Below are 27,011 nucleotides of genomic sequence, written 5' to 3'. Positions count from 1 at the left end.
TGCATGACTTCACACATGTGATAAAGGTTCACTAGTATAAAATAATATCTATATATGAGTCAAAGTTCCTACATTACATGATATTAAAGCGTGTTTAACAAACGTTAGCTAAGTAGCAGGAGTTCATGGTAAATGATACTCTCTTTTGATAATCGTACACCTGTAGCACAAATGCTAGCGTTGGAAATTGTTTATGAATTGGGTTGCTTGGAGACATCTCTGGTGACAGTCAAACACCTGCTAAGCTAACAGAGTTTGGTTTCATCTTCCGAGCATCTGGCAATGGAATGCATTTATGGTTGGAGATCGGAGATATCAAGTAGGAATATCCCACATCCAATTTGAATGGAATGCAGACTAAGCAGACAGAAAACATTTGTACTAGGACTGTGAGATATGGCTTCAGAATTTATATTTCGATATTCGATATTGACGATATTCAATATATATCTCGATAATTATGTTTTTGCTCTGAAATGGCGTAAGTGTTTTGTTTTTGTTTTTATATCAGAGGAACCATCATTTCATCTAAACAGCCACTGTAGCCATGTATAATTAATATTTCAAAGGTATTAAATAAAAATCTAAAAGCAGTTTTCTTTTAAATTAACACAAGGGACAATGTCATTATTTTCATTGAACATACAATCATAAATGGAAGTTTAATACAATGCTAATTTACCTTCATATATTTTTACTAAATAATTTTTCTTTGTGAATGAACAAGGTGAGCAAAAACTACTTTTCTTATTTTTTGGAAATCAGATGAATATTGCATAGAACTAAATTATTTTTTGATATTTACTTATAATTATTTATAAGTTTATTATTATAATATAAAACATATTATTATTTTCAGGATAGGATTTTTTAAAGATAAGTTAATATATTTCTGTCCTATTTAGTTCACCCTAAACTGGGGTTTTTATTTTGGCACTGCAAGTGCAGTCGTGTTCTATGGAAGCATATGGGTAGCAATATTCAATTTGACATTTAATATGCAAAATGACAATGCAATATGTAAAATGGCAATGCTTCCATAGTGTTCACTTTCACCAGGCGCTTTTATTATGAAACGGAAAATACAATGTTATGAGTTTCGCTTCTTGTGAACCGCTGTCAAACACTCCTTTACTGTTCCGCATTTGTAGATTTGTATAATAACTTTATAGTTTGGAATTGTACGAATGCATGAACCTGTTGTACTTCACAAGGCAGGTGAACTGCGCTAAAAACACGAGCCCATGAGCCCCGCCTTCCCCGCGCGTGCACACACATGTGCGCGTCACCGGTTCATTCTGAATCGCGCACAGAGTCAGACATATATATCTGTCTTTAATCGCAGACTTTGGCAGTTAAATAACCACATATCTCCATCCTGATGTTGTTTTAATTAATTATGCCACCCTGAGGGATAGGGAAATTAGTCTACTGATGCACTCTACGAAAGTTAATGGCCAAATAAAAGGCTCATTAAAATCATCGCGATGTTCACAATATTGTTCAGTTTGACATCCTCAGCAAAATCATCGCTATTATATCGTGGGTATTCGATGTGTCGCCCAGCCCTATTCGGAACATAACCGCTTGAGTGCCAGTTGTTGGTGCTATATTTCGTCTCGGTTGTAACTTCGGTTTCCTGAGATGAAGGGAATGAGACATTGCATATATTTACACATATGGGGAAGTTGTGTAAAAAGATGGTGAGCACATCCTTAAAGGGAGGAACATAAGTATATTTGGCCAATGAAATAGCAAGCTCTCTAAACAGAGAGGACTTGTGAAGAGAGAGATGATACATTTAGGTTGTGAATGTGTTTTGAGAAGACCATCCTGCTGCAAAACATGTCTTTTAAGGACACACAATTCGTCCCTGCCCATGAGGAGACCATGCCTCTAGTTGAGTGTGCTTTAACACCAACTGGGCAAGTCTTACCATGCGACTCATAAGCTATGGCAATTGCATCGAGAATCCAGTGAGAAAGTCTTTGCTTGGAGATGGACATTCCTTTCACGCATCCTCCATAGCACAAAGAGCTGATCAGACAGTCTGAGCTGGCGTGTACGCTCAACGTATGCATAGTTCCCGCACAGGGCATAACAAATGCAACGATTGTTCCTTGTCCAAATTAAATGAGGGAAGATTGCCTGAGGGTGAACCCCCTGCTCTCTGAAATTCTGAAGAAATGGTGATTGTGCACCTGTTTTTATAGCAGACAGTTTTGCGCCAAAATAGGTGGGGCTTAAACACCATAGTCAATATTAGAATAGTGGCGTTATTGTAGAGAGGTTTCAAATAGGTTGTGTAAGAAGGCAATCCCCATATGCGTTAATAAACGCAATGTCAAGTGTACTGAGTCGTAAGAGAGCTGTAGATTCAATACAATTTCTTAAAGGTGCACTCGGTAATTTTCTTAATATGTCATCTTGGACATAGACTGACATCTAGGGGTGTGGATGCAGCACCATTCAAGCACAATAGTTTTCAGTTGCTGATGCAATTGTTGAAATTCACTATTCATATTTAGCTATAATTAATTTTATCCATGAGCAAAAATATCCAACAACAGGGTGGTTACTGAGATTAAGCAAGTCGTTTTCAGCTGGTCATGTGATTCTAACATGGCAGCCCCCATGAGGGCATCCCTGTCCATGTGTAATAAAACAACTTTGAGTTACTGATCTTACTAGAGTAGAGTCTTATCTCATTACTGAGCGTACATTTAAGGTGTTGGAAAAGGCCACAGCCATCTACTGACCATCTTAGATGGTTCTTATATGGTTTTTATTCTTCAGTACACTTCCACCACATTGTTATATAACACTAGAAATGGCAGATAACAACACAAACACATGTTAAATATTATAGCATTTTATTAAATAACATTTATTGAGCTTTGGGCCTGCCTGTGTTTGTGTTAAAGCTCTTAAAATAAGCAAATAAACCATATTAAATTCTTTCTAGCCTCATTGACAAGAATGTCGAAATGTAGCTGCCCTTGAACATTGCTTTGTCAGCCCAGCCCCTCATTATACACAGACAGCCTTTGTTCTTTTTTGTGCTATATGCTGTCAATACATGGCACATTTAATAAAAGTGAAAAAATGGGAAAGAAATTGTTATTTGTTTTTTATTTAATGTTTCATACTTTCACGCAAGGAGGATGAAACATGCATTTGTGACAAATGAATTGCGTGAACTAGTTTTTGAAACGCCCCTAATTCTTTACTGAAGGTTGGGCCAGTGAATGGCGCATGCTCAGTACGAATAGGGAGTGTTGGAGAAAACCAACGGCGCAGGGAAAGGCAAGACGGGTAGAACGAGAAACCCGTCTTCCTTTCGAAAAGAAAAGAAAAAAATACGTTAACGGAGCTTCGATGTGTGTCCTCGCTTCACACCCGGCCATGCCAACGACACGCGATGTATTATTACTGCAATCGGAATAAAATGAGCGCCAGTGCAGCCGGGCCCGGAGCGGAGAGTTGCGGGGCCGGGTGTCCGCATAGCGCCAGCCGCTGCTGCGGGGGAGGAGGCTGCGGTGAGCCCGTCAGTGGTGACGGAAGATCGGCCGCTGCGGCTACAGCCACCAGCGCTGCCTCTGCGCGGAGCCCCAGCGTAGCCGAGGCCCAGGCGTTCTGCGAATGGGACGATGCCACGAAAACCTCCATCGATGCGGATCCGTCACAGAAAATGAACAAGGTGGGCTTTTTTGCGAACGGTACTGCTGATATCACACGGGAGGGAGAAGAATTTGCGGATTCGGGAAAATACGGACGCGAGCGTTTTTGTAGACAAAGCACGGGAGCGGGCGAGGATAGCAGCATTAAAATAGACCACGAAGAGGTCGAGCGTCGGTGTTTTATGAGCGCTATGACGCGGAGGGACGGGTGCAGAGCGAGTGCGAGACTGCCGCTACTGCGCACCGGGAGAACCCGACGAGGACAGACGGTACGGACCGAGACTGAGGGTGCGATGATGACAGCCGCTGCAAGGTGTGGTCACGGGACTCCCGAGCTTGCGGTCATCAAGCGCCGGGGATGCAGTTCTACGGGAGCCTCCAAGAGGGTGTGTTTCTCCGGGATCAGCTCGGTGACATACTGCGGCAGCTCCAATGGGGAAGCTGATGTGAAGGGCTTCGCGTGCAGCACAGAGACTTTCAAATCCGGACGTCAGACGGACACCCCCGAAAACAGGCGAGTCCAATCCGTGAACACGAACAGGGCTCAAAAAAACAATTTAGCGGGGGGTGGCAACGGCATGGAAAATACCGAGCTGCCCACATACAGAACGGCCAAGGGGCGCGTTCGACTGGACAGGGTTCGCTCATTTCTTGCCAGCTCTGCCAACCATAACAACGGGGTGAGCGGAAACGGAGCCCCTCACGTAGGTAGTAACAATATATCTTCTTCGCAATCCTCCTCGTTGTCTCTCCAAGCCCCCGAACCTGTGCGTGACCAAGAACAGCCTCAGCCGCAACATGCACGGATACACGGACGCGTAAAAAAGCCCCTGTGCGCCGTTTCTCACACTGAAAGTACTCAGTCAGGGAGTGGGCCTCCTAATGGGACAGAACACTATAAAGTTGAAATTGAACAGAATAATAACCCATCCAAGTGTGACAGTACAGGTGAAGGTCCTTCAGAGCTGGAGGGCCTCAGCACAGAGCAGATAGACGCAGTCAAGGGGGAAGCTGAACGGCGGCAGGTAGAGCTGGAAGATCGGACGGATCATATTTGGAGGCGTTTGCAGGCCTTTCAGGTGAAGCAAGTGGAGAGGCATGTTACACAGCAGCTTCGTGGCCTGTACAGGAGCCCAGGTTTGAGCTGCAGCAGGAGGCCTGGTGCCCTACCTCGAAATTCAGCAGATCTGAGCAGGCTGGCACGCAGCTGCAGTGAGATTCTCCGAACCGCAGAGAGTGCCCTGGACTCGGACCACACAGCCAGCAGCTCAGGAGGTGACAGTGAGGATGATGAGGGATTGGTGAGAGGTGGTCGCCGCCTACGACCCCTCCCGACAAAGTCAATGTAAGCTTCACTGTTAGGCTTTTAACACAGCACTTAACGTAAAACAGTGCTTCACATTTGATTTTGAAAGGTGCACTGCTTTTAACCCTGGGTTATGAAACCCATTAAACCTGGACCAGTGTCATATCTGTACAGTGTCAAATTATGGATGTTGTGAAACATGGAACAAGAGTTCCAACCTAGGATTATGTTTGAAGGGATAGTTCACCCAAAAATGAATATCTTCTCATCATTTAATCACCCTTGTACCATCCCAGATAGAAGAATATCTCTGCTCTGTAGATCGAATTAGTGCAAGCTAATGGTGGCCAGAACGTTGAAGGTCCAAAAAGCCTTAAAGGCAGCATAAAAGTAATCCATAAAACTACAGTTGTTTAATCCATGTCTTTTGAAGTGATATGATAGGTGTAGGAGAAACAGATCAATATTTGAGTCCTTTTCTTACACAAATTTCTCCTCCCTGCCCAGTAGGTAATGATATGCATAAATAATTTTAGTTGCCAAAAGCAAAAGAAGAATGTGAAAGTGTTGATTTGTAGTAAAGAAAGGGCTTGAATATTGATCTATTTCTCACCCTCACTTCTGAAGACATGGACTAAACCACTGGAGTCATATGGATTACTTTTATACAGGCTTTATGTCCTTTTTGAAGCTTCAATGTTCTGACACCATTCACTTGCAATGGACCAACAGAGCAGAGAAATTCTTCAAAAAAATTTCATTTGTGTTTTTCAGAAGAAAAAAATTTCATACACATCTTGGATGGCATGAGAGTGATTAAATGGTATGAGAATTAAAATTTCTGGGTGAAATATCCCTATAACAATTTAAAGCCCAGATGTTCAGCTCAGCCTGCCTGTGTAAACATGTATTTACACCTACACATGTACAAAGGCTACAACTGAGTCATTGTATGTTGGTGTCACCATTTGAATCACTGCTTCACTGTACAATGTACAATTCATCCCTGTACTGGAAGTTGATTCATGGCTACCACATTCAGAGAATACAAAGCCATTTCTCACTGGGCTGTTGGGAGTAAACTTGCTTCATTCACTACGATATCTATTAATTATAGTCTTGGGTCCCCAATATGTTAATTCCTAATTAAACTAGCCTTTGACACTTTCACACATCCCATTCTTACCTAATGTATATGGTTCATGCTTGGTTATATTTGTTTGGGAACAATTCATAAAATTCTAGGAATATTTGTTTAGGTTTGAACTTTTATAACAATAAACTAACATTACCAGAATGTTCCAATAGGCTCTCACTGTCATAGGTTCTGTTTCTAATCCATTCTCTTCCTCCTTCCAGTGTCACTGGCAAAGAATGGCAGTGGGCAGAGAGTAGGGCGTGGCTTGGAAGCAGATGGGTGTGGCTGCAGACTCAAGTATCAGAGCTGGAGTTCCGGATCCGAGCGCTGAATGAACTTTACACACAGCTCAGACAGGGAAAGGTATACTACATTTTCATTTGTCTAGTTTAAAGAACTGTTCTCATTGTCATTTTTCATAAATGATTAAAATGTATTTTATGTGCAGGTGCGGACTGCTTACTCTCTGCCTGACACACCCCTCAGAGCATCAAATCCCTCCCCCACATCACACAACTGCAAGTCAGTAACAGATTTAACACACACACACACACACACACACACACACACACACACACTCCTATATTTTTCTGATTTGACATTTTATGTACTATTGCTTATAATTTAATTTATTTATTGTTTATTTGGCAGGGACAATGCACAGTACGTATATTGTACCAGATATAGCTAAAAGTTAATTTTCAGCAGGTTACAGAGATAAAAAAAAACAAAAAACAATCAGTTGTAGTAAATCAAATCCTTACACTTTGAAAAACAAATATAATTCAACACCATACAAAAACAACCCCCCACCCCTCCCCCCCAAAAAAAGAAAAACAACAACCAAAAAAAAGAAAAAAAACAACCTAAAACTAAATGGTTTCCAATTAGGGGGCACACTTTCAACCCTCCCAACACCATTTAAAAAACAAACACTTCATCAGTACATTACATTTCCAACCAGTACCAATGTTAACCACATTCTGTGTCTCTAGATCAATGACTGCAGACCTGAGTATCCTTCAGCCACGTTTTCAAACTATATTTAAAATGTTTAAAATGACTGCACTGTCTGATACTCATTGGTAAAGAGTTCCATGTCCCAGCTGCCTTAAAGTAAAATCCGTTTTGCCCAAATGTTGTAGGCCGAAATGTAACATATTAGTACCCTCTAGCGGAAGCTCTTGTTAATCAGTTATAAACTATCTAAGATGTTGTGGTGCTAGATTGTAAATTATCTTATACAGTAAGCCAATATTTGCCATAAACAGAACATTTTCAAATGTCAAAAGATTATACATTTTAACTATTTTGCAAATAACAGGTCTGAGAACATGTTGTAATACAGTATGAAAAATGTGACAGTATCATTGAGTGCCTGTACAGTTTTGCTGCAACTCTACTCATTTGATTTCTTATAAATCTAAACTGAGCAAGATTATGCTCACCTCTAGGTTGTCCTCTGTTGGTGACCCAAACAAAAAGTGGCAGACAGAAGACGCCCCCATGCCACACACTGTGCCCAGTTCACCTTCTGCTGCACGGGTTCAACCGTTACTCCGGCAACGGCGTCACAGATTTATTCGCCTTGAGGATTGTTCTGCGCTGGGCTCAAAGGTGAATAGAATCTTGGAGTTGGCCTTGCAGTTACCCTTTCTATTATGTGAAGATACTTAACCGCTGCTCACTTGTACATCAGTCTCTGTTATAGTGTACTGAAGAGGGGATGGAAAATAAAAGCGTTCACTCTTGAACACTCAAGAGTACAGACTGATCTTGAATCGATTTCTCACACACTTTGTGTGTCCTCCTCTCAGGCGGTTTCCTTACAGTGCTGGTGTGAACCCCCAACTGTGTGTGTGTTATGTGGTGGTGCTCCTGCTTGCTCCACTTCAGACAAGGGGAAGGACAACTCGACACGTCAGGCCTGGCTTGATATGTCTGTTCACCCCGTTCTCTCTATGCCATCAGGTGAGCTCTTAATATATACTCACCTGGCCGATGATAAAATGTGCAAAAAAAAACCTTAAGACTTGCAACCCAAGACATATCTATGAACCAGAATATCACCCACCCTGAAAACCCCAAATAGGAATAGCTGCAGGCCTGAGACCTCCAAATGGAGGCGGAATCTCCAGAAGAGAGTGGGTTTACTCCAAAAGGGGTTGCGTCAACTCAAAAAGGGGGCGTCACTTCCACTCATGGTTAAGGTTAGAGAATGGGTTAGGTAAAGGGCTCCCTATATCTTTAATGGCGGTTTGGAGCATCCGCCCCATTTTGGAGCAATGCCTGCAGCTATATCCTTCTCGAAAACTAAAGTAATTTTATAGCAACAAACTAAAGACTAAAGCAATCGCTTTGGATGGGTGAGCACCTCAAATCTATCTTAATTGTTTCTTTTTCTGCTGCACAGAATTTCAGTATTTTAAAATATGTTTTAGTTTGGTGCTAGAAATTCATGTTGTATAACAATTAGACAGTTTACAGAATTTATGTATTTAGCTTGTATTTCAATATTACAGTTTGTTGAATGTTTGCTAAATTTAGAAAAACTGTTTAAATGGTGCCCTTTAATTGCAGGCCTTGAAAGTAGCACTTCTCTTTGGGTTTCCCCCATTGCAGATTCACCCTTCACACTGCACTGTGGAATCCGCCCGCTGGTCGGGCATCATTCTTATAATTCAATGCAGTGGATGAACAAGTCAACTTCTTTGTCTTGGCTGGGGAGGCGGGGCCAAGGACGAGCTGGGAGAGTGAGGAGGAGATTAGTTTGTCCCCGCCCACCCAATACACTGCCTCCTTTATTTAATGCACCCGGTGGGTAAAATATTTGCTTATTTGTGGAAGGGATAATGTACTGTGAGCTGCTCATTGCTGCAAAATTCTGTAAACAATAGGGTGGTCTTGTATCACCCTGACTGGCTGAATGTACATAATCCAACTTGTTACATTGCTACTTGCCAAATAGGTAAAATTAATAGTTCTCCCAAAATGAAAATTCTCTCAACATTTTCTCATCCTTATGCCATCCCAGATGTGTGTGACTTTCTTTCTTAAGCAGAACACAAATTAAGATTTTTAGAAGAATTTCTCAGCTCTTTTGGACCATACAATGCAAGTGAATGGGCGCCAAAACGTAGAAGCTTTTTCATAATTATTTTATTATGTGAGAAGAAATAGACTAGAGATGCAGTATGTAACTAATACAGCTATGTAGGAAATCTGGTCAAGAAACAGTCTGTTATTCAGTTTAGTGCAATTGACCACAATCAAATATTCCAAGAGAGTCATCTAGTAAACCAGTGCATCGCTTACTTATACCAGCGAACAATACTAAGTGTGTAATTGTATTTTCAGGAATTTAACAAACTGCTTTTTTTGTAGGTGGTTCTGGTTGCAGAAGCCAGAGAGGTGTGATTAGCCCAATCTGTCTTCCTCAGCGAGCCACAGATTTTCCCATCCTGCTGGCAACACCCCCAGCGACAGACACACCCTCTCAGGTAAAAAAGAAAAAAGTGAGATTTACAAATATGCATATTCTACATGTTGGCAGTAATTTATTGAATTGTTCTTGTTTCTCAGCCTTTGCGAAGGAGGAGAGTGGAAAGCTCGTTTGACATTGACAATTTAGTGATGCCTTTGGGCCTGGCTGGACTACGAGCACGAGTACAGAGATTACAATACAAAGAGATTATCACACCAAGGTAAAAAAAAAAAATGCAAGAATGAGAGATTAAGCGATTCAATTATAAACTTTTTGCTTGACTTTTGTGGTCCTTCGGTCAGGCATTGTGGAAATTGGCTTTGGTTTCAAGTAATTTCCCATCAATTATTCAAGCATAGTGCCAAGTATCCACTGTTTCTAGTGTCCCATTTTGTGATACCATAGAGCATGTACATTCCAAACTGGAGCCAGTCTGGCAATATATGTGTAGTGTCATTATGTCAAGAGGTAGCAAAAACAAAGCCATGCTACCTATATCGGTTGGTCTGTGTTGGACCAATATGGGGTTTTCAGTAAAAGTTTATATTACAGAATGTTTACTTAAAATTTTACACATTTTTAAATGCATAAAATATAAATGTTTTGGTTGACCAGGCTGTTTGTAATTTTTGAATATAGTTACCAGTGCATATATATATATCAGTCACTCATTATTGCTAAAGCAATCGTTCATCCAAAAAGTCTATCATTTACTCGCCCTCATGGCTTCCCAGATGTGTACGACTTTCTTTCTTCTGCAGGAAACAAACAAAGATTTTTTTTTAAATAATATCTCTGCTCTGAAAGTTTATACAATGCATATTAATGGTGACCAAAACTTTGAAGCTCCAAAAAGCACATAAAGTTAAGCCATAAGACTCCAGTGGTTTAAACCATGTCTTCTGAAGCGATCTAATAGGTTTTGGGGAAGAACAAACCAAAATGTAATTCCTTTTTCTCTATAAATGTTGACATCATCAGTCTCTTTTGTGATAATTTTTTCAGGTTTAAATACACTTCCTAGTGTCATCTTGCACTCTGCTTATGTTTCAAGCACTAGTGTAATCAAACTTTAAATCATGATCACCAAGCAGACTGATGACATCAAAATTTATGGTGAAAAAGGTGTTTGTTTTCACCCAAAAGTAGCATATCACTTCAGAAGACATGGATTTAACCACTGGAGTCTAGTGGATTACTCTTATGCTGCCTTTACATGCTGGACCTAATGTATGAACCTAAAAAGCTGAAATATTCTTCTAAAAATCTTCATTTGTGAAGTGCAGAAGAAAGTAATTCACATCTGGGATGGCATGTGCGTGAGTAAAAGATGAGAGAGTTTCTTTTACTTTTGGGTGATCTATTTCTTTTAGTTAGTGAATGTGATTTCTAATAAAAATGTGTAACTGTTCTGTGTCTTGCGTTTAGCTGGAGAGAGCTGGACTCTCTCTCAGGGGTCTTTGAAAACCAGGAGGGGCCACATGCCCAGTTGTTAAATTACATTAACAAACACCACCAGCCCGATGAGGAAGGACTGGAAAATGAAGAGGAGGTGTGAATGCTTTTAATATGTGTTTTTAGATGTGTAGCATCTTGACATGCTTTCTCACAACAAAACTCTTTGACATATGACATGTTTACTATTACCTCATTGATGATTCAAAATATCTCGTGGAGTCTGTATCTGAACTTGTATATATTTTTGGTCAATAGGAGGAAGATCTCTCTGATGCCGTGTTTCTGAGTCGCCATGCTTTGTGTGAGAGTAGAGAGAGAAGTCGGTGGGGGAGTTGGGCTCGTAGACGTCGCCGGGGCAGGTGAGAGTAATTAATGCGTGTTATAGAGGGAGTATATATGTGATGAAGTATGTTCAAACAGGTGACCAACTAAGCAGTTCTAATTATTAGTATAGAAACACATTTGTTTTTCAACAGTGATCATTTGTTAGTTAATAAATAAATGAAAGATACACTTATTGACCATTGTGTACACCTTTACACTTATTTATCGATGCCATAAAAGATGTTTCCGTCCATAGAACTGCCACTCACTGGACATTTTTAGTTTTTGGCACCATTCTGAGTAAACTGAGACTGTTATGCGTTAAATTCCCAGGAGATCAGCAGTTACAGAAATGCTCAATCAAGCCCATCTGGCACCAACAATCATGCCACGGTCCAAATCACTGAGATCACGTTTTTTTTTCCCAATACTGTTGGTTGATTTGAACATTAACTGAAGCTCCTGACCCATATCTGCATGATTTTACGCAATGCACTGCTGCCACACGATTGTCTGATTACATGATAACATCAGTAAGTAATTTCAGTGGTCACTGAGTGTATATATCTGGACCATTGAAAAGGCAAAGACATAAGGCTCATGAAGGCAATGAAGGTTACCTCAATTCAAGTGAAGACCACATCTCATTTATGACCTTTATACAGACCACTCCTGAAAATCCCTGTATTTGTGTCTCTCAGATCTTCCTCCTATCATGGGGATGGGAAGAGCTCCAGGGGGTTGGAACAGACACCCGACTCTCCAGATTCCAGGCAGATTCATTGTGCAGAAGGAGACGTATCGCCATCCAGCACTTTCTGTACTGCAGCAGAAGATCCCTTCAGCCAGGCTGAGGAAGAACAGCAGGTGTGTGTGTGTTTGAGGGAGAGCACTGAATGTTCTGTTCAACTTTATTATTTCTGTAACCATGGGAATTATTTTAAACATGCTGCAGTAATAAAAATAAAAATAAACATCTGCAGTTTTCTAGTTCTGAGAATTCTGGTGCCATTTAAAAGGAATCGTTCACCTGAAATGAAAGATCTGTCATCATTTACTCAACCTCATGTTGTTGCAAACAACTATGACTTCTGTGGAACACAAAATGAGATGTTAAGCAAAATGTTAGCCTCAGTCACCATTCACTTTCATTGAATGAAAAAGGAGATGCACTGAATTGAATGCTGACTCAGGCTAATATTTTGCTTAACATTTCCTTTTTTGTCCATAGAAAGCATTCATTTAAACTGCGAGCAATGTTGTTTTAAATTATTTCATTTTGGGTTATGTCACAGTGTTTAACGTACTGTTCCAGCCACACTTAAAGCAAACAATGCAGGTTTTTCTCTCCGCGGACCACATCTTTAAGCGCTGTATCACGTCTTTGCCTTATTAAACTTGTCCCAGCTCCTTACACTTTTTAAAACTCAAACCTCTTTCTACTCATTTGTCATGGCCACTCTGGCTTTGTAGAGTTTGGGTTGCAAATAATGTAAAAAAAAAAACGATACTTCTGCACAATCTATCAGAGACTAGCTTTAAACATATCCATTTTAACGACAGTAACCTAGGCAACAACTCCTTAGCTGGCATGCACTATTGTAAATAAAAAAAAGTCACATCTAAACCACACCCACGAATAGTTTTATCCAATCATCAGTGCTATTCGACCAGCCGAGTTCTCCTTGATCAAGAATTTCAGAGATGTACGCGAACAGGAGAAATATCACAAAGCGAACACATTGGCAGAACATAAACGTCACTGCACTTCGTCATCATTTGTAGGTGAACTAAGCGAAGCCTGTTTGGCCAGTAAGTATAAATTAGCCTGAAGAAAGTAAATCACACTAGTTTAGAACGAGATTGAATTATCATTTTTGGGTGAGCTACCCCTTTAATTCCTTCACTTCGTGTCCAATTATCCATACTTCACTACAATTGTATACAGTATAGTATGCCACAAAAGTACACCAATGAAGTGGTATGTCCAAATCCTCAGTATTCATAAAACAGTAAGTGAGAAATACCTGAATGACCTGCTATTTTCAGCGAGATTTTGAAGTGCAGGTGAACTGGTCACTTTATAACCCCATAATCCATTTGAAACTATGAACGGGTCAATACCCACTTTCCCGGAATATGTATTTCCAAAATCTATTCATACTACTCCCATGCATAACTAAAGAATGCACTGTTTTACCTGCCAAGAAGTGCATTCTTCATCAGATACGGTACATACTCTGACAGTTCGCAATTTCGGAGCCTGGTTGTACTTGTTCATGAAACTTTTCCTGACATATATACATATTTAAAATTCTAAGAGATATGAGAGCATATAAGAACCAATTAACCCAATGTTTTGGAAAATAATTCAATAAGCTTTAATAAATCATCGTCCTCTTCTATGTTTGCAGGCTGTGCTGCCATGGGAATGCCGGTCGTTCCCCTTGCAGGAATCTGAACTTCGGTGGCTGCAGGAGGAGGAAGAGACGGAGCCTGATGAGGACCCATGCTCAGCCAGTGGCCGCAGCCAAAGCACGGACTCGGGCATCTCCGTGGGCAGCCTGGAGCTCTCCCCGAAGACACCTCAGCCTTGTCAGCAGCACTCAGGCAGCGAGCAACCCACCCCACACACACTGTCCTGCAAACCAGCCACCCCGAAAACAAACTCTACAGCTCAGGATTCTTCCACTCTTCCTCTTTCGTTTAACTCACTCACTCATTGATCATATCGCATCAGTTCTCCACCTGTCTTTGCGTCCTCTCCACCCAGCAGTTTAGTTTGGAGGCCCAGTAGAGTCCTGTAAGAACCAGCTTAAAGGGCCCTCATTTACTCACCCTCATGCTGTTCCACACCCGTATGTCTGTCTTTCTTCAATGGGACACACAGGAAGATTTTAGGCAAAATGTTAGCCTTGGTCACCATTTACTTCCATTTAAATTGAAAAAAGATGCAATGAAAATGAAGCCTAGCATCTCCATTTGTATTCCACGAAATGAAGAAAATCATTTGGTTTTGGAACCACATGAGGGTAAATGTAAATCATTTAAGGGGAAACTATCCCTTTTAAGGGTTTTTTTCTGCTAATATCAAATCAACAAGACCACACACCCTTATGTCATTGACCCTGTTATCATGATTCCTCACACTAATCTAACCACAAGCCCTCCTGTGTCCTGACACCCTGAATCCCATTGGAGGCTTACATAAAAACACAAAGCCTATTATTTATAATCTTTTCCCAAACCATCATCCATTCAACCTAAGCTGGTTTGCTGGTCAGTCTAGGAAACCTGCTTAGACCAACAAACCAGCTTAAGATGGGTTAAGCTGTTTTCTCCTGCAGGGTTGTCCACTACTCATGTTTGTTTTGTTGTGTATTTTGATTTTGATTTTTTTGGACCTGCCTAAAGTGTTTTTTTTCTTCAGCTGTATAGCTAAGCTCTCTGTCATTTTGTGTTTTTGTTGAATCGTTACATTTCGAGATCTACTTGCTTTGCAATCGACAATGTGAGCTCGAATCCAAACAGATCTTCAGATGTAAGCTCTTGGTTGATCTCCATATACAGGCACCTCATATTACCCTTTGCGTGATCGCATTTACTGGGTTACCTTATTCATGTGTTGTATTGTATGTATTTCATGGAGATGTGCGCATACTGCCAGTCACCAATCTGAATACACAAATCATAGCATTGAAAGTCTGTTACTGGCTATGTGGATTCTGCAGTGGCTGCCTGTGTGTTTCCACAAAATTATGCTTTGATTTCCACACGATCTGTAAAAGAAAGTGTGATTGCTCTTGTGTTTATGCATATCTGGCAGAGAGTATATGCGTGTGTTTGATTTAGACAGGCCCACTGTACTGCTGCATTAGAGGGTAGTGTTGGTGAATAAAAGTCATTGTTTTGTTGGAAAACACAAGAAAAAATGTTAATGAGAGTTTTTGTATTTAAACGCACATGATGCTCTCAATGCAAAGACATAATAAAAGGAATAAACACAAATGGACTATAATGCTTCTTGTCTATTTAGTTCATTTACTATCTTAAACCCCTTAAAATTACATGCATTCCTTCCAAATGTGACTTAAACTTCGTTTTAGTTAAACGTTGTGTGTTCATTACAGATGTTATTTCCTAGGAGCTCATTTCAATAGGTGGCGCTAATGCTCTAAGGTCCAAGTGCACTCCCACTTTGTTAATGGCGAGGCGGACAAAATACAGGAAGTGAATTCAAAGCTTGACACATGACGGGACGCTGGTGAGTAATACTGCACAATTCTTTCGGACCGTTTAGTTTAAAATGTAATTCTTTAAAATTGTATTGATGTGCTACTTAGCTAAAGAAATGATTTTGACAGCATCGTTATAATGGCTTATTTCAAAGTCTTGCAGGCTCGTGTGGTCACATGATGATGCAATACATAGTTAAATATTTGCACATCTGTAAACATCTCCGCTGCACAAATAAACTGTTTCGCACATTACTACTTTCGAACGGACAGCAAACATATTATTTGACAAAATCAAGACGTGTAAAACCTGTTAATTTTGTAAACTCTTTCACTAATCTAAAACTTAAAAACTAGAATAGCTCATTCAGATGTGTGCATGCTTTATTTATATTGAATATATTGATATAACTGAGATCCACTTTATTTTTAAGGAATCTTCTGGGTTCAATACTAGTTGAACTCAAACAACAACAACATAAGAGTAATCAAAACAAACATTAATTTCGGCTAGTTTCACCTTTTCTTAAGAAAACAAATCGCTGTTTAAATACAAGTGTTGGAGGGTTGGAAAGCACTTGCATTAATTCTTGTGTTAAATCTTGTGCATTATTTGAGCTGTAAAGTTGTTTAAATCGTCGTTATTGTGGAATTACAGGGTTTACAGAATGTCGTCATGGCAACAATGTTGTAAAATTCTATATTACTAGGGATGCACCGATACCACTTTTTCGCTTCCGGTTCCGATATCGGAAATCTCAGTATCGGCTAATTATTTCAATATAAATTTAAGAAACACTTTATTGTTAACTAGTATGCTGGATAAGGTAGCAGCAAAATGAACATAACAGTAATTCCAGTGTAAGTCATCATTTTTTTTTTTTTGCTATTTTTATCAACATGTTTCTGCATTTTAAAGGATTCAGATCTCTTTTTTTGTTCAATTTAGTTGTATGATATCAGCTCATTTTTCATTCACACAGTTATTTTTTGGAACCCATTCAACTTAAATATTATTATAATTTGTTAAAAAAAAAAAAAAAGATTATATATTCTAATAGTAAAATGTAGTAATATATCTGAATCGTGCACCTCATGGATCCACTGGTCAGTCAGTTTCTCTCTCTCTCTCTCTCACTCACTCACTCACTCAAGTCAAGTCAAGTGGTTTTTATTGTCGATTCAACCATATACAGTTAGTACAGTACACAGCGAAACGAGACAACGTCCCTCCAGGACCATGGTGCTACATAAAAACAACATAGGACAAACACAGAACCACATGAGACTACACAACTAAATAAAATACCTATATAAAATACCTATATACCTATATAAAGTGCACGTGCTAACATGTGCAAAAAGTACGGGACAGTACAAGACATTTCTGACAATGGACAGGACAATAGGCACAGCGAGAGACAGTGTAGCGCTGAACAGTACACAGTAGTGCAAAAAGATGACAGTTTCTAAAAATGTAAACATAACATACTATGAGATAGTGTTCAGTTATTGAGGTAACACACACACATACACATACACATACACACACACACACACACTCTGTGTCACAGCACTCACTCTCCCCTGAGTTCTGATTACATGCACCTGCATATCATTAGTGGCTAATCAAGGACTGCATATAACCCGCTTTCACACACGCTTTGTCTGTTCTCATCTATAGTATCTCTGAGACTCTAGTCCTTTCTACTATGGCAAACATACCTGTGTCTTCATTATTGCCTGCAAGTTTCACAAGACTGTTGTGAGTTATCCGTTCATCGTGTCTATAACCTTTCTGGATATTACTCATCTGCTGTTTGCCGCTCTGCTCAACTGAATTTACAATGTTTACATCACTGTTTCAATTATTTGTTCAATAAACCCTGCTACGGATTTCAAATCTCTGCCTCCGTGAGTCTCTCTGTGACACCTTTAACTTTTAATACATTACGCTTTAATTTTGACATTCTGAACTCTCCAAGAAGTCCTGTATGTGTCTGTTTGTAGTAAAATTCATAGTAGTTTAATTCAGTTCTTATTCTAATTCTGGTAAAATTCTAAATGCAAATAAGTGAACCAAATTATAGAGCATCTACATCTGAGATGCTGTTCGTGAGTAGTGCTCGATTATTGCGCAAATGCGTGAAGTCTCAAAATAGCCGCGAGTGTGTGTAAACGGAGCAGCGCCATTCAATAACACGCTACGCTGGAGCTGCGCATGCATTTGATATATTTACTTATAAAACACAGCCTTTTGTGATTCACAGGGCTATTGCATGTCTTTAAGTGGCTTTGAATAAAATGCATGAGTCATATGAACTACTTTAGTGTTTTAATGGTTCTCTTATGTCATTTAAAAACATCGAATCAGCGCATCCCTATATATTATATTACAAAGAAAAGTTAACACGGGTTATGTCTTGTGGCTATACTTTTGAAACAGTGAGTATTTTAACATTTACGTATTGGCCCCATTCTCTTCACTGTGGATGTGATTCACTGGAACCCACATTTTTGCTTTTTATTAAGAAAAGGAGGGACAAGTTTAAATAATTTTTGTGGAAATCAACATTATGCCACTAATGCTGTAGATTGAGGTTAACTTGTATTGAACCTGGAATATTCCTTTAAGAACAGAAAAGCTACTGGGCTTCATTAACAATGTTTTCCCTTTTTTATGACTCAATCTCTTTTATTATATTTTTATTGGTAAATTATTACATTTATGCAATGTAAGAGAATGTGGACACAATCTACAAAATAATAGCTGTTAACCCATTTTCTAATGTCTTTTTCATTAATTTTAATGGCACCTATCCTCAAAGTGCTCTTTACCACTTTCAGATCTTAAACCAATCATTATATGTTACACTATTAACAAATGGCAAACTGAATGGTACCAATGCATCACAATCTACATGACATCAAACCTGTAGTTGGAAAAAATATATATTTTTTTCACTTTCAAATTATTTGTATCCTCTGTTGAATTGGACACTATCACATACACTGATGAGCAAAAACAATATGACCACCTGCCTAATATTATGTTGGTCCTCTGCGTGCTGCCAAAACAGCGTTATGGATTTTACAAGACCCCTGAAGGTGTCCTGTATTATCTGGCACCAAGACATTAGCAACAGATCCTTTTAAGTCTTGTAAGATGCGAGGTGGAGCCGGTGTGGATCAGACTTTTTGGTCCAGCACCTCCCACAGATGCTCAATCGGATTGTGATCTAAGGGAATTGGGAGGCCAGGGCAACAACTTGAACTCTTCATCATGTTCCTCAAACCATTCCCAAACAATGTGTGCAATGTGGCAGGATGCATTATCCTGCTGAAAGAGGCCACTGCCATTAAGGAATACAGTTGCCATGAAGGGGAATACCAGGTCTGCAACGATGTTTAGACCCAGCCCCAGTGTTTCCCAGCAGAACATTGCCCAGAACATCACACTCATCCACTGGCTTGTCATCTTCCCACAGTGCATCCTGGTGCCATCACTTCCCCAAGTAAACGACGCACATGTACACGGCCGTCCATGTGATGTAAATGGGACTCGTCGGACCAGACGACCTTCTTCCACTGCTCGCATGTCCATTGTAGGTGCTTCTGACTGGTCTTAGCCACAGTAGACCTTCTGTCGGTTTGGACCAGATGGGATAGCCTTCGTTGCCCTCGCGCATTGATCCTTGGGTGCCCAACAGCCTGTAGCTGGTTTGTGGTTTGTCACTCATCGGACCACTGTTAGTAGGTACTCACTACTGCTGACCGGGAGCACCCCACAAGGCCTTGCTGTTTCAGAGATGCTCTGACCCAGTCATCTGGCCATAACAATTTGGCCCTTGTCAAAGTCGCTCAGGTGTTTACTCCTGCCCATTTCTCCTGCATTCAACTCATTGACAACGAGAACTGATTGTTCGCTTACAACAATCCTTGACCTTGACAGGTGCCCTTGTTAAGAGATGATCAACGTTATTTACATCACCTTCGAGTGGTCATAATGTTTTGGCTCCTCAGTGTAAGTATGTAATTTCAGGAGAAGATACAACATTATGTGCCTCATGCCAGAATCCATTGTCTTTTAAGCATGTTTTATTGGATTGTGCCGGGATTAACTCCTTGAGGAAATTGTTTTGTTCAGCTGACATTTTGGAATAGATTTATTGGCCTAAATCAGTTTGAGTTTTTAGCAAAAATAGGTTTGAAAAACCTTTTGTAGGTGTAACGAACTTTAATCACCATATACCTTTTATGTAACTTTTTTCGCCATAAGAATAGCATTAGAACCTGGCATGGCATAAACAAACAAACAGACCACAAACAAACAAACTAAATATTTTTATAAAACAACTTATATTCACAATATAAGAAAATGGGGCAAATGTAGGCTTAAGGACATATTACAATATTGGTGACTGAAGTAGGCAATGTAGAATGAAATGATTGCTGAATAGTAATACATGGAGTAATACATAATTATCACTACCCTATTTTGTTGGTTACATTTCAGGCTTGTAGCTGCAGTTTGTTTTAAAATGTGTAGAGACTAACGCAATTTTGTTTTACTTGCAAGAATTTCTGTTGCATCATGGGGGTACATGGACTTACAAGTTATGTTGAAGGAAATCACCATTTCTTCACAGACATGAGATTTAGAGACTGCCGCCTTGTGATCGATGGGTGTAGCTTGTATTATCAATTGTATTTTAACTCTGGATTGGATCAAGCAAGGGGTGGAGATTATGACATATTTGCAGTGTTGGTGCGACAGTTTTTTGCAGCACTTTCAGAATGTAAGGTGCAGCCATTCGTCGTGTTAGATGGTGGGATGGACCAGACGGACAAAAAGTTCAAGACGCTGCTGGAACGAACCCAAAGCAAGATCAAAGCGGCTCACACTCTTTCCAGAGGATCTCACGGTTCTGTACTTCCTCTGCTTACACACGAAGTCTTCATACAGGTCCTCTCTGAGCTTGGTGTGCCCTTGGTGCAGTGTATTTCCGAAGCTGATTTTGAGATAGCTTCTCTTGCCAAACAGTGGGGATGTCCGGTTTTGACCAATGACAGTGACTTCTACATCTTTGACTTGCGTGGTGGCTACTTACCATTTTCTTTCTTCCAGTGGAAAAATGTCAGTGGTAGGGCCACAGAACGATACATTCCTGCCCGGCAGTTCATCGTGAACCGCTTCTGCTCGCACTTCAACCATATGAACAAACAACTTCTGCCTCTGTTTGCTGTCGTGACTGGCAACGACTACACTCCTGATAAAATAACCGATATGTTTTTCCGCCGAGTGGAGCTTGAAAGAGTACCAGTGGGTCGTAAGTCTGGGCATAGTCGAATCGAGGGCTTTCTGCTCTGGCTGTCTCAGTTTACTAGTCCTCTAGATGCTTTTGAGGAAGTTCTGGAGATTTTGGGTGGACAGCACAAAGGAAACCTTCGTATGCAGCTCTCGGTAGGAATACAGGACTACCAGCTCCCTCGTACTAGCATTCTAGCTCAATACTTCTCAAGTGCCCAACCTGCACTACCAAATACCCAAAGCCTCCCTGCAGCACTGATTTCTCAACCAGAGTGGCTTTTAAAAGCATTTGCATCAGGTAACCTGCCCTCCTTGGTCTTGAATGTGCTTGTCCTCCAGAAAGTTCTGCTGACTGTCCAAGTGGAGAATAGTCACCAGCTCAGCAGTCATAGAACCTCGCTGAGTATCCGAAAGACCATCTACAGCCTGTTGCTGTTGGAAAAGACAAGACAGGATAGTCAAAGGCAACAAAATGTCACCCAGAGAGGCAGAGGAAGGGGAAGACAGAGTATGGGAGGACAACAGTGTGACACTCCATGTGTTGTTGATGAGTATGACAGACAAGACCTCAATCTCAAGAAGAACACAGTGGAGGTTCACCTACCCAACTCTGTGCCACAGCTGAATCTTACTACAATTGACAAGGTGAGCTTTGGTAAAATGTTTCCAATGCCTCAGCCAAACTTTTTGCCCCATTTAAATTATATAAACTTGGTGGCTGGCACTCAAATTTTTGTCAAGGGAAAAGTCTGCATTTGTATGTTCCTCCAATTGTTTTTCTTAAATTTTAGGCGCCTGTACAGGTGAGACTGCAGGTGTTGTTGGGAACACTGGGTATGTTGGACCATATTTTGCCACCATTGCCTCCCCAATTTTGCCTGCCAGTGTATGTGACGTATTTTTGGATGAATAACTCTAAACCAAAGCCCAGTCAACCGCTACTAATGGCCATGTTGTTGGGACTGGTATACGGTGAGCTCAGCTGGAGAACGGCACATCCTGATGGTAAGAGGACACCTGATCTTCTTTTGTAATGTCTGTAGCCACTTTCACACATGAAACCCATTAAATTGCAGTGAATTTACCAGATTTACTCAATCGATTTGCCGGAAATCACATTTAATCTTTTAAACTGTTAAACTGATCACCTGGCTGAAGGAGGCTATACAGTATTTGTAGAATATCAATTGCTTGACAACAGTTAATTGTATTATTTAGTAGCCATATAATTTTTTTTAGTGCAGAATGCACTTTGAATGAACTTTGCACAGTCATCTAGAGCCATAATGTTTTGCTCTCTCTATCATCTCATGCAGACCCACTATATGGCAGCAAAGCTGCTTCCTCTGTCTGTCAGCGATTGTCTGTGTTGAGGGTCAACCCAGGACAAAGGCGGGGCCTAGATCTGGGTGTGGCCCATTTGCTCAGCCAGTGGCAGTCCTGTATGTTGGCGGGGCTTTACCTGAACCAATTACTGTGTTTCCCACTACTTGATCCTAGATATGCTTGGTATGAATTTGCCAAAATAATTATTTCACTGAAATATATAATAGTTCTGATACTTTTACTATTTCTCAGTACGGGTGGGAACCGAGAACGGGTTCAAAACTATTTTTTAATACCAGAACCATATGATTTTCATGGCTTTTAGTTCCATTAACGATTCACAAACGTTCAATTTCCTGCTGATGTGTGTGGAACACATTCTAAAATTAAGAGTCGTCATACTCCCTCAACAGATATTTTGTTGTGTGTATTTTAATCAAGCATTAAACACCTGGGGGAAACGAGTGTTTACAGACTTAATGCAAATCCTCACTTGTGTGATGATTAAAAATGCTGTAATTGGTGTGTGATAATGCCAGTAGTTTGGTCACTGGCTCCAAATGTGCTTGGACTTCACAGCACTTTTCAAAGCTTGCAGAAGATGCATTCTACATCCCCCCTCTCTTTCTGAGTTTGTTATTCCAAGGTAGCTTGACAAGACTGGTCTTCATAAGTCTGTTCTTTGCATTCTTGCCATTGAGAAACAACCACAGTGTGACCAGTGTAGTGTGGTTTCTGAACAAATGACTCTTTTGAGCTGGCTCATTTTAGTGAATCAAAAACACTTAAACATCATCATATCCAACTTGAAGCAAGAACTGTTACTGAATTATGTAATGTATTACTGACCGGTTGTTCATTTAACAATGTGTAATTAATGAGATACTTTATCCAAAAATGAAATTTCTCTCATAATTTACTCATCATCATGTCATCCCAGATGTTTATGACTTTCTTTCTTCTGCTGAACACAAATTCAATTTTTTAGAAGAATATCTCAGCTCTGTAGGCCCATTCAATCCAACGTAGGTGGTTAAAATTTGTAATGTCCATAAATCTGAAAAGTCAGCATTTTTTTTATTTTCTTTTGCTTGCTTTAATAATTTACATAGAAGACATAATTTATTTAAATCAGCATATAAGTAATCCTAAAGACTCCAGTGGTTAAATCTGTATATTTTGAAGTGATATGATAGGTGTGTGTTAGAAACAGATCAGTATTTAAGTCCTTTTTTAGTGTAAATCTCCACTTTCACATCCACATTTTCCTTCTTTTGCTTTTTTCAATTCACATTCTTTGTGTATTTTGCCACCTACTGGTTGGGCTGGTCAAAGGTTAAATTTATAGTAAGATTACATTTTAAGGTTAAAAAAGTATTGATCTATTTCTCATCCACACCTATCATATCATTTAAGAAGACATGGATTTAACCACCGGAGTCTTATGGATTGCTTTTATGCTGCCTTATGTGATTTTTGGAGATTCAAATTTCTGGCCACCATTCACTTGCATTGTATGGACCTAAAGAGCTGAGATATTCTTCTAAAAGTCTTCTTTTGTGTTCTGCAGATAAAAGAAAGTAATACACATATGGGATGACATGAGGGTGAGTAAATGATGACAGAATGTTCATTTTTTGGGAGAATTATCCCTTTAAAGATACTTGTGAGTTTTGTTGAAATAAGTGGAAAAAAGGAATGAAATATGCGATCACATTTTTTGTTTGTTTGGAATTTGTATTGAATATATACAGTAGTTAGGATCAGTTACTGGATTGCATTTATGCCTCAAAAAACATGCAAACAAGCCTTCTACTAGAATTGTATTAAATGTATGTCTGATTTGTTATATCTGCTCTGCAAAATCTGAAATTATCATTTGGCAACAGGCTGCTGAGGGCTGTTAAAAAGAATGCTATTTTTTTATTTCCAAATAATTATTTCTCAAAAGTACTGAAAGAATCGTTAATGGAACCGTTGGGGAACCAGAATCGCTCAAATCCCATCCGTATTGATCAGATGTCATATGGGAAAAAACTGCCCAATGCCAGTTACTTGCTCAACTCGCTCTCTCTTTCTCTAAGTCTATACAGTGGTACTCTGTTACATGGGCTTGAGGCTGCAATAAGAGGGGGTTACCAGCCTGAGTCTCTGCTTGCAGGGGACACTGAAGCTTGGCAGCTATACTCCATCCTCCTGAAGGCGATAACAGGCACAGCAGTATCAGGAACACCAAGAATGAGTAGAGGAGGGGGGCAGAGAAAAGCACAGCAAAGAGGGAGGGGCAATGAAGGAAGAGGAAGAGCCAGTGGAGGGAGAGGGAGAGGCTATGGAGGAAGAGGGAGGGATAACAGAAGCAGGGGAATGATGCCTGCAGACAGTGATTTCGATAACAGGTTTACTCTGTTGACCTGTAATGATGTATATTATGCTTGAAAGAGGAGAGGGAAATTATATTTGAAAGAAGCTAGTTTAGGAAGGTAGGATAAAATAAACTATTTTTAACTACATTCGTTTCTTTTGAGGGAAAGTTTAACTTTTCTCTCAGAGCCTTTTATTAATGTGGCTGAATATGTAACTAGCCATATTTTGTATAATGAGAGCAGCTTGCAGTGTAGGCCGACATGATTTCAGGCAACATGAATGTATTATCATGACCGCTATCATTATTAACTTGCTTATACTAGACTTGCGCTTGCACTGAAAATGTTTTACAGCTACACCATATACATTTTTGTATTTAATATAGCTTTTTATTCTATTTAATTGAATTAATTTTAATAAAGAATCGTGTTGACTTTGTATATTATAAAATCTTACATTTGGAACCAATATTTTTAATGTGATGTTATATGGTGCCTGTTTTGTCAACATCAGTAGGTGCTCATATATATCATCTTAAACATTTGAAATGTATATCGCTGATTGTTGGGTTATGCAGAACATATCCTGACTGTGAGTACCGAACTTAAATGCAGGGTTGGGAGGGTTACTTTTTAAATGTATTCCACTACAGATTACGGTTTACATGCTGTAAAATGTCATTTGTAACGTATTATATTAGATTACTTACGGTCAGTAATCATCTTGTTTTGACTATAAAACTCTCCCAGTACAGTGAGACAAAATACACATGTTAAAACTGCATTCTCTGAAAAACTAAATATCTTATGCGGTGTTGTTTCTAAAACAAGATAAATCAAATTGATCTTATTTTAAACATGCATGTAAAATGGCTAGAAATAGCATTTTAAATTAGCGTAAACCTGACAATTTACACAAGGTTTATTTCTATTTCTTCTGCACCAAACTTAATTCAAACTTTCTTCTCTGTCTGCTCGTATGAATGTAACACATCATAAGAAGGTTTTTCACCGCTGTTCAAATGCACTTTGGATCGCATCATTTATATGTATAAAAGTTTTCCATCTGAAATTACGATATATTAAATGAAACAAATGACAATAAAATGCAAAGTAATTTCTTCAGTAATCAAAATACTTTTGAATGTATCTGTATTCTAAATACCAATTATTTAAATTGTAACTTTAGTGGAATACAGTTACGTATATTTTGTTGCAAATCAAGGGGATGCAAATCAAGACAGATACTTACTGGAGATTACCATATGTAGTTAGTACAATATAATACAATATGTCTTGGCGGGTGGAAGACCATGTTTCATAAAATTCCACCCCATAGATAGGATGTTTTGTCTTAGAGGTAAGAACATCAGTGAGAATAACAATGTTAAGCCCTTCTATAGTAGAAGTTGTCAGATTGGATCATTGTTATTCTTCAAAGGTGTTTTTCCAAAGATTTCTGATTGAACTTTTAAAAATAGCCAACATGTCCGAACTGGATGTATGAATTCACGAATAAGATTTGCTTATGTTAGTTATCACTGCACAAGTTAATCATCATTGCACTTACAGTATATCATATGATGACTCTACAAAGCAGAACATTATAGCAGGTACAATACAGGTTAAGCTCAATTGACAGCATTTTTGGCGTAATGTTGATTACCACAAAATGTATTTAGACTTGTCCCTCCTTTAAAAAAAAGAAAAAAAGTTATAATGAGGCACTTACAATGGAAGTGAATGTGGCCAATTTTTTCAAGGTTTAAAGGCAGAAATGTGAAGCTTATAATTTTATAAAAGCACTTTATTCATTCATTCTTCTGTTAAATCTCATATATTATTTAAGCTGTTAAATTGTTTAAATTGTCAGTTTTAGACATTTTAGTGTTCTAGGGTTTGTTGACATTACAACACCATGTCAAGTAAGTTGTAAACTTGGCTATAACTTACACAGAAAAGGGTAATAAGTGATTTTATCACACTAAAATCATGTTAACATGTCACGCATATTGTTTAAGTCTTGTCTTGGGACTGTACTTTTGAAATAGTGCGTATTTTTAACATTGAAAAATTGGCCCCCATTCACTTCCATTGTAAGTGCCTCACTGTAACCCAGATTTTTGCTTCTTTTTTTTTTTTAAAGCCAATAAGTCAGTCCAAATGTATTTTTTTTTTTGGTAATCAATATAATGCCACAAATGCTGTCGATTAATCTTAACTTGAACCCAGGATATTCCTTTTTAAAATCTTGTGGTTGCTTTGATTTGTCAGTGAGATTCAGTTTATTGCTTCCTTTTATGTGCTAGCTTTTTTAAGTTTTGCTGATTGTAACTTTGATTGCATACTCCTCTGCTGTATTAAAATGCAAACCCAAATAAAATGC

At 39.3% G+C, this 27,011-nt stretch overlaps 2 protein-coding genes across 3 annotated transcripts; both read left to right on the top strand.

The window, feature by feature from the left end:
* The first annotated feature begins 3,286 nt into the window (after positions 1-3,286).
* Positions 3,287-15,397, top strand: LOC127651084 (KAT8 regulatory NSL complex subunit 1-like). Of its 2 annotated transcripts, none has more exons than XM_052136807.1 (12): positions 3,287-5,025; positions 6,346-6,487; positions 6,573-6,646; positions 7,579-7,741; positions 7,942-8,095; positions 8,747-8,941; positions 9,509-9,624; positions 9,707-9,828; positions 11,037-11,160; positions 11,322-11,425; positions 12,092-12,257; positions 13,805-15,397. In XM_052136807.1, exons 1-12 carry the CDS (start codon positions 3,422-3,424, stop codon positions 14,114-14,116), a joined length of 3,276 nt encoding a protein of 1,091 aa, XP_051992767.1. In that variant the 5' UTR covers positions 3,287-3,421; the 3' UTR covers positions 14,117-15,397. The 2 variants fall into 2 exon arrangements, with proteins under 2 accessions (XP_051992767.1, XP_051992766.1); XM_052136806.1 differs by having other exon boundaries at positions 8,705-8,941.
* Positions 15,398-15,604: 207 nt separating this feature from the next.
* Positions 15,605-27,003, top strand: LOC127650373 (protein asteroid homolog 1-like). Its single transcript, XM_052135746.1, has 5 exons — positions 15,605-15,654; positions 20,205-21,581; positions 21,728-21,941; positions 22,253-22,445; positions 24,347-27,003. Exons 2-5 carry the CDS (start codon positions 20,220-20,222, stop codon positions 24,696-24,698), a joined length of 2,121 nt encoding a protein of 706 aa, XP_051991706.1. The 5' UTR covers positions 15,605-15,654; positions 20,205-20,219; the 3' UTR covers positions 24,699-27,003.
* Positions 27,004-27,011: the final 8 nt, after the last annotated feature.

The sequence above is a fragment of the Xyrauchen texanus genome, chromosome 10 (genome assembly GCF_025860055.1).
Source record: "Xyrauchen texanus isolate HMW12.3.18 chromosome 10, RBS_HiC_50CHRs, whole genome shotgun sequence".
NCBI lineage: Eukaryota > Metazoa > Chordata > Actinopteri > Cypriniformes > Catostomidae > Xyrauchen > Xyrauchen texanus.
Note: the sequence above shows the minus strand (reverse complement) of the source record. Positions and strands in the feature narration are given on the sequence as shown.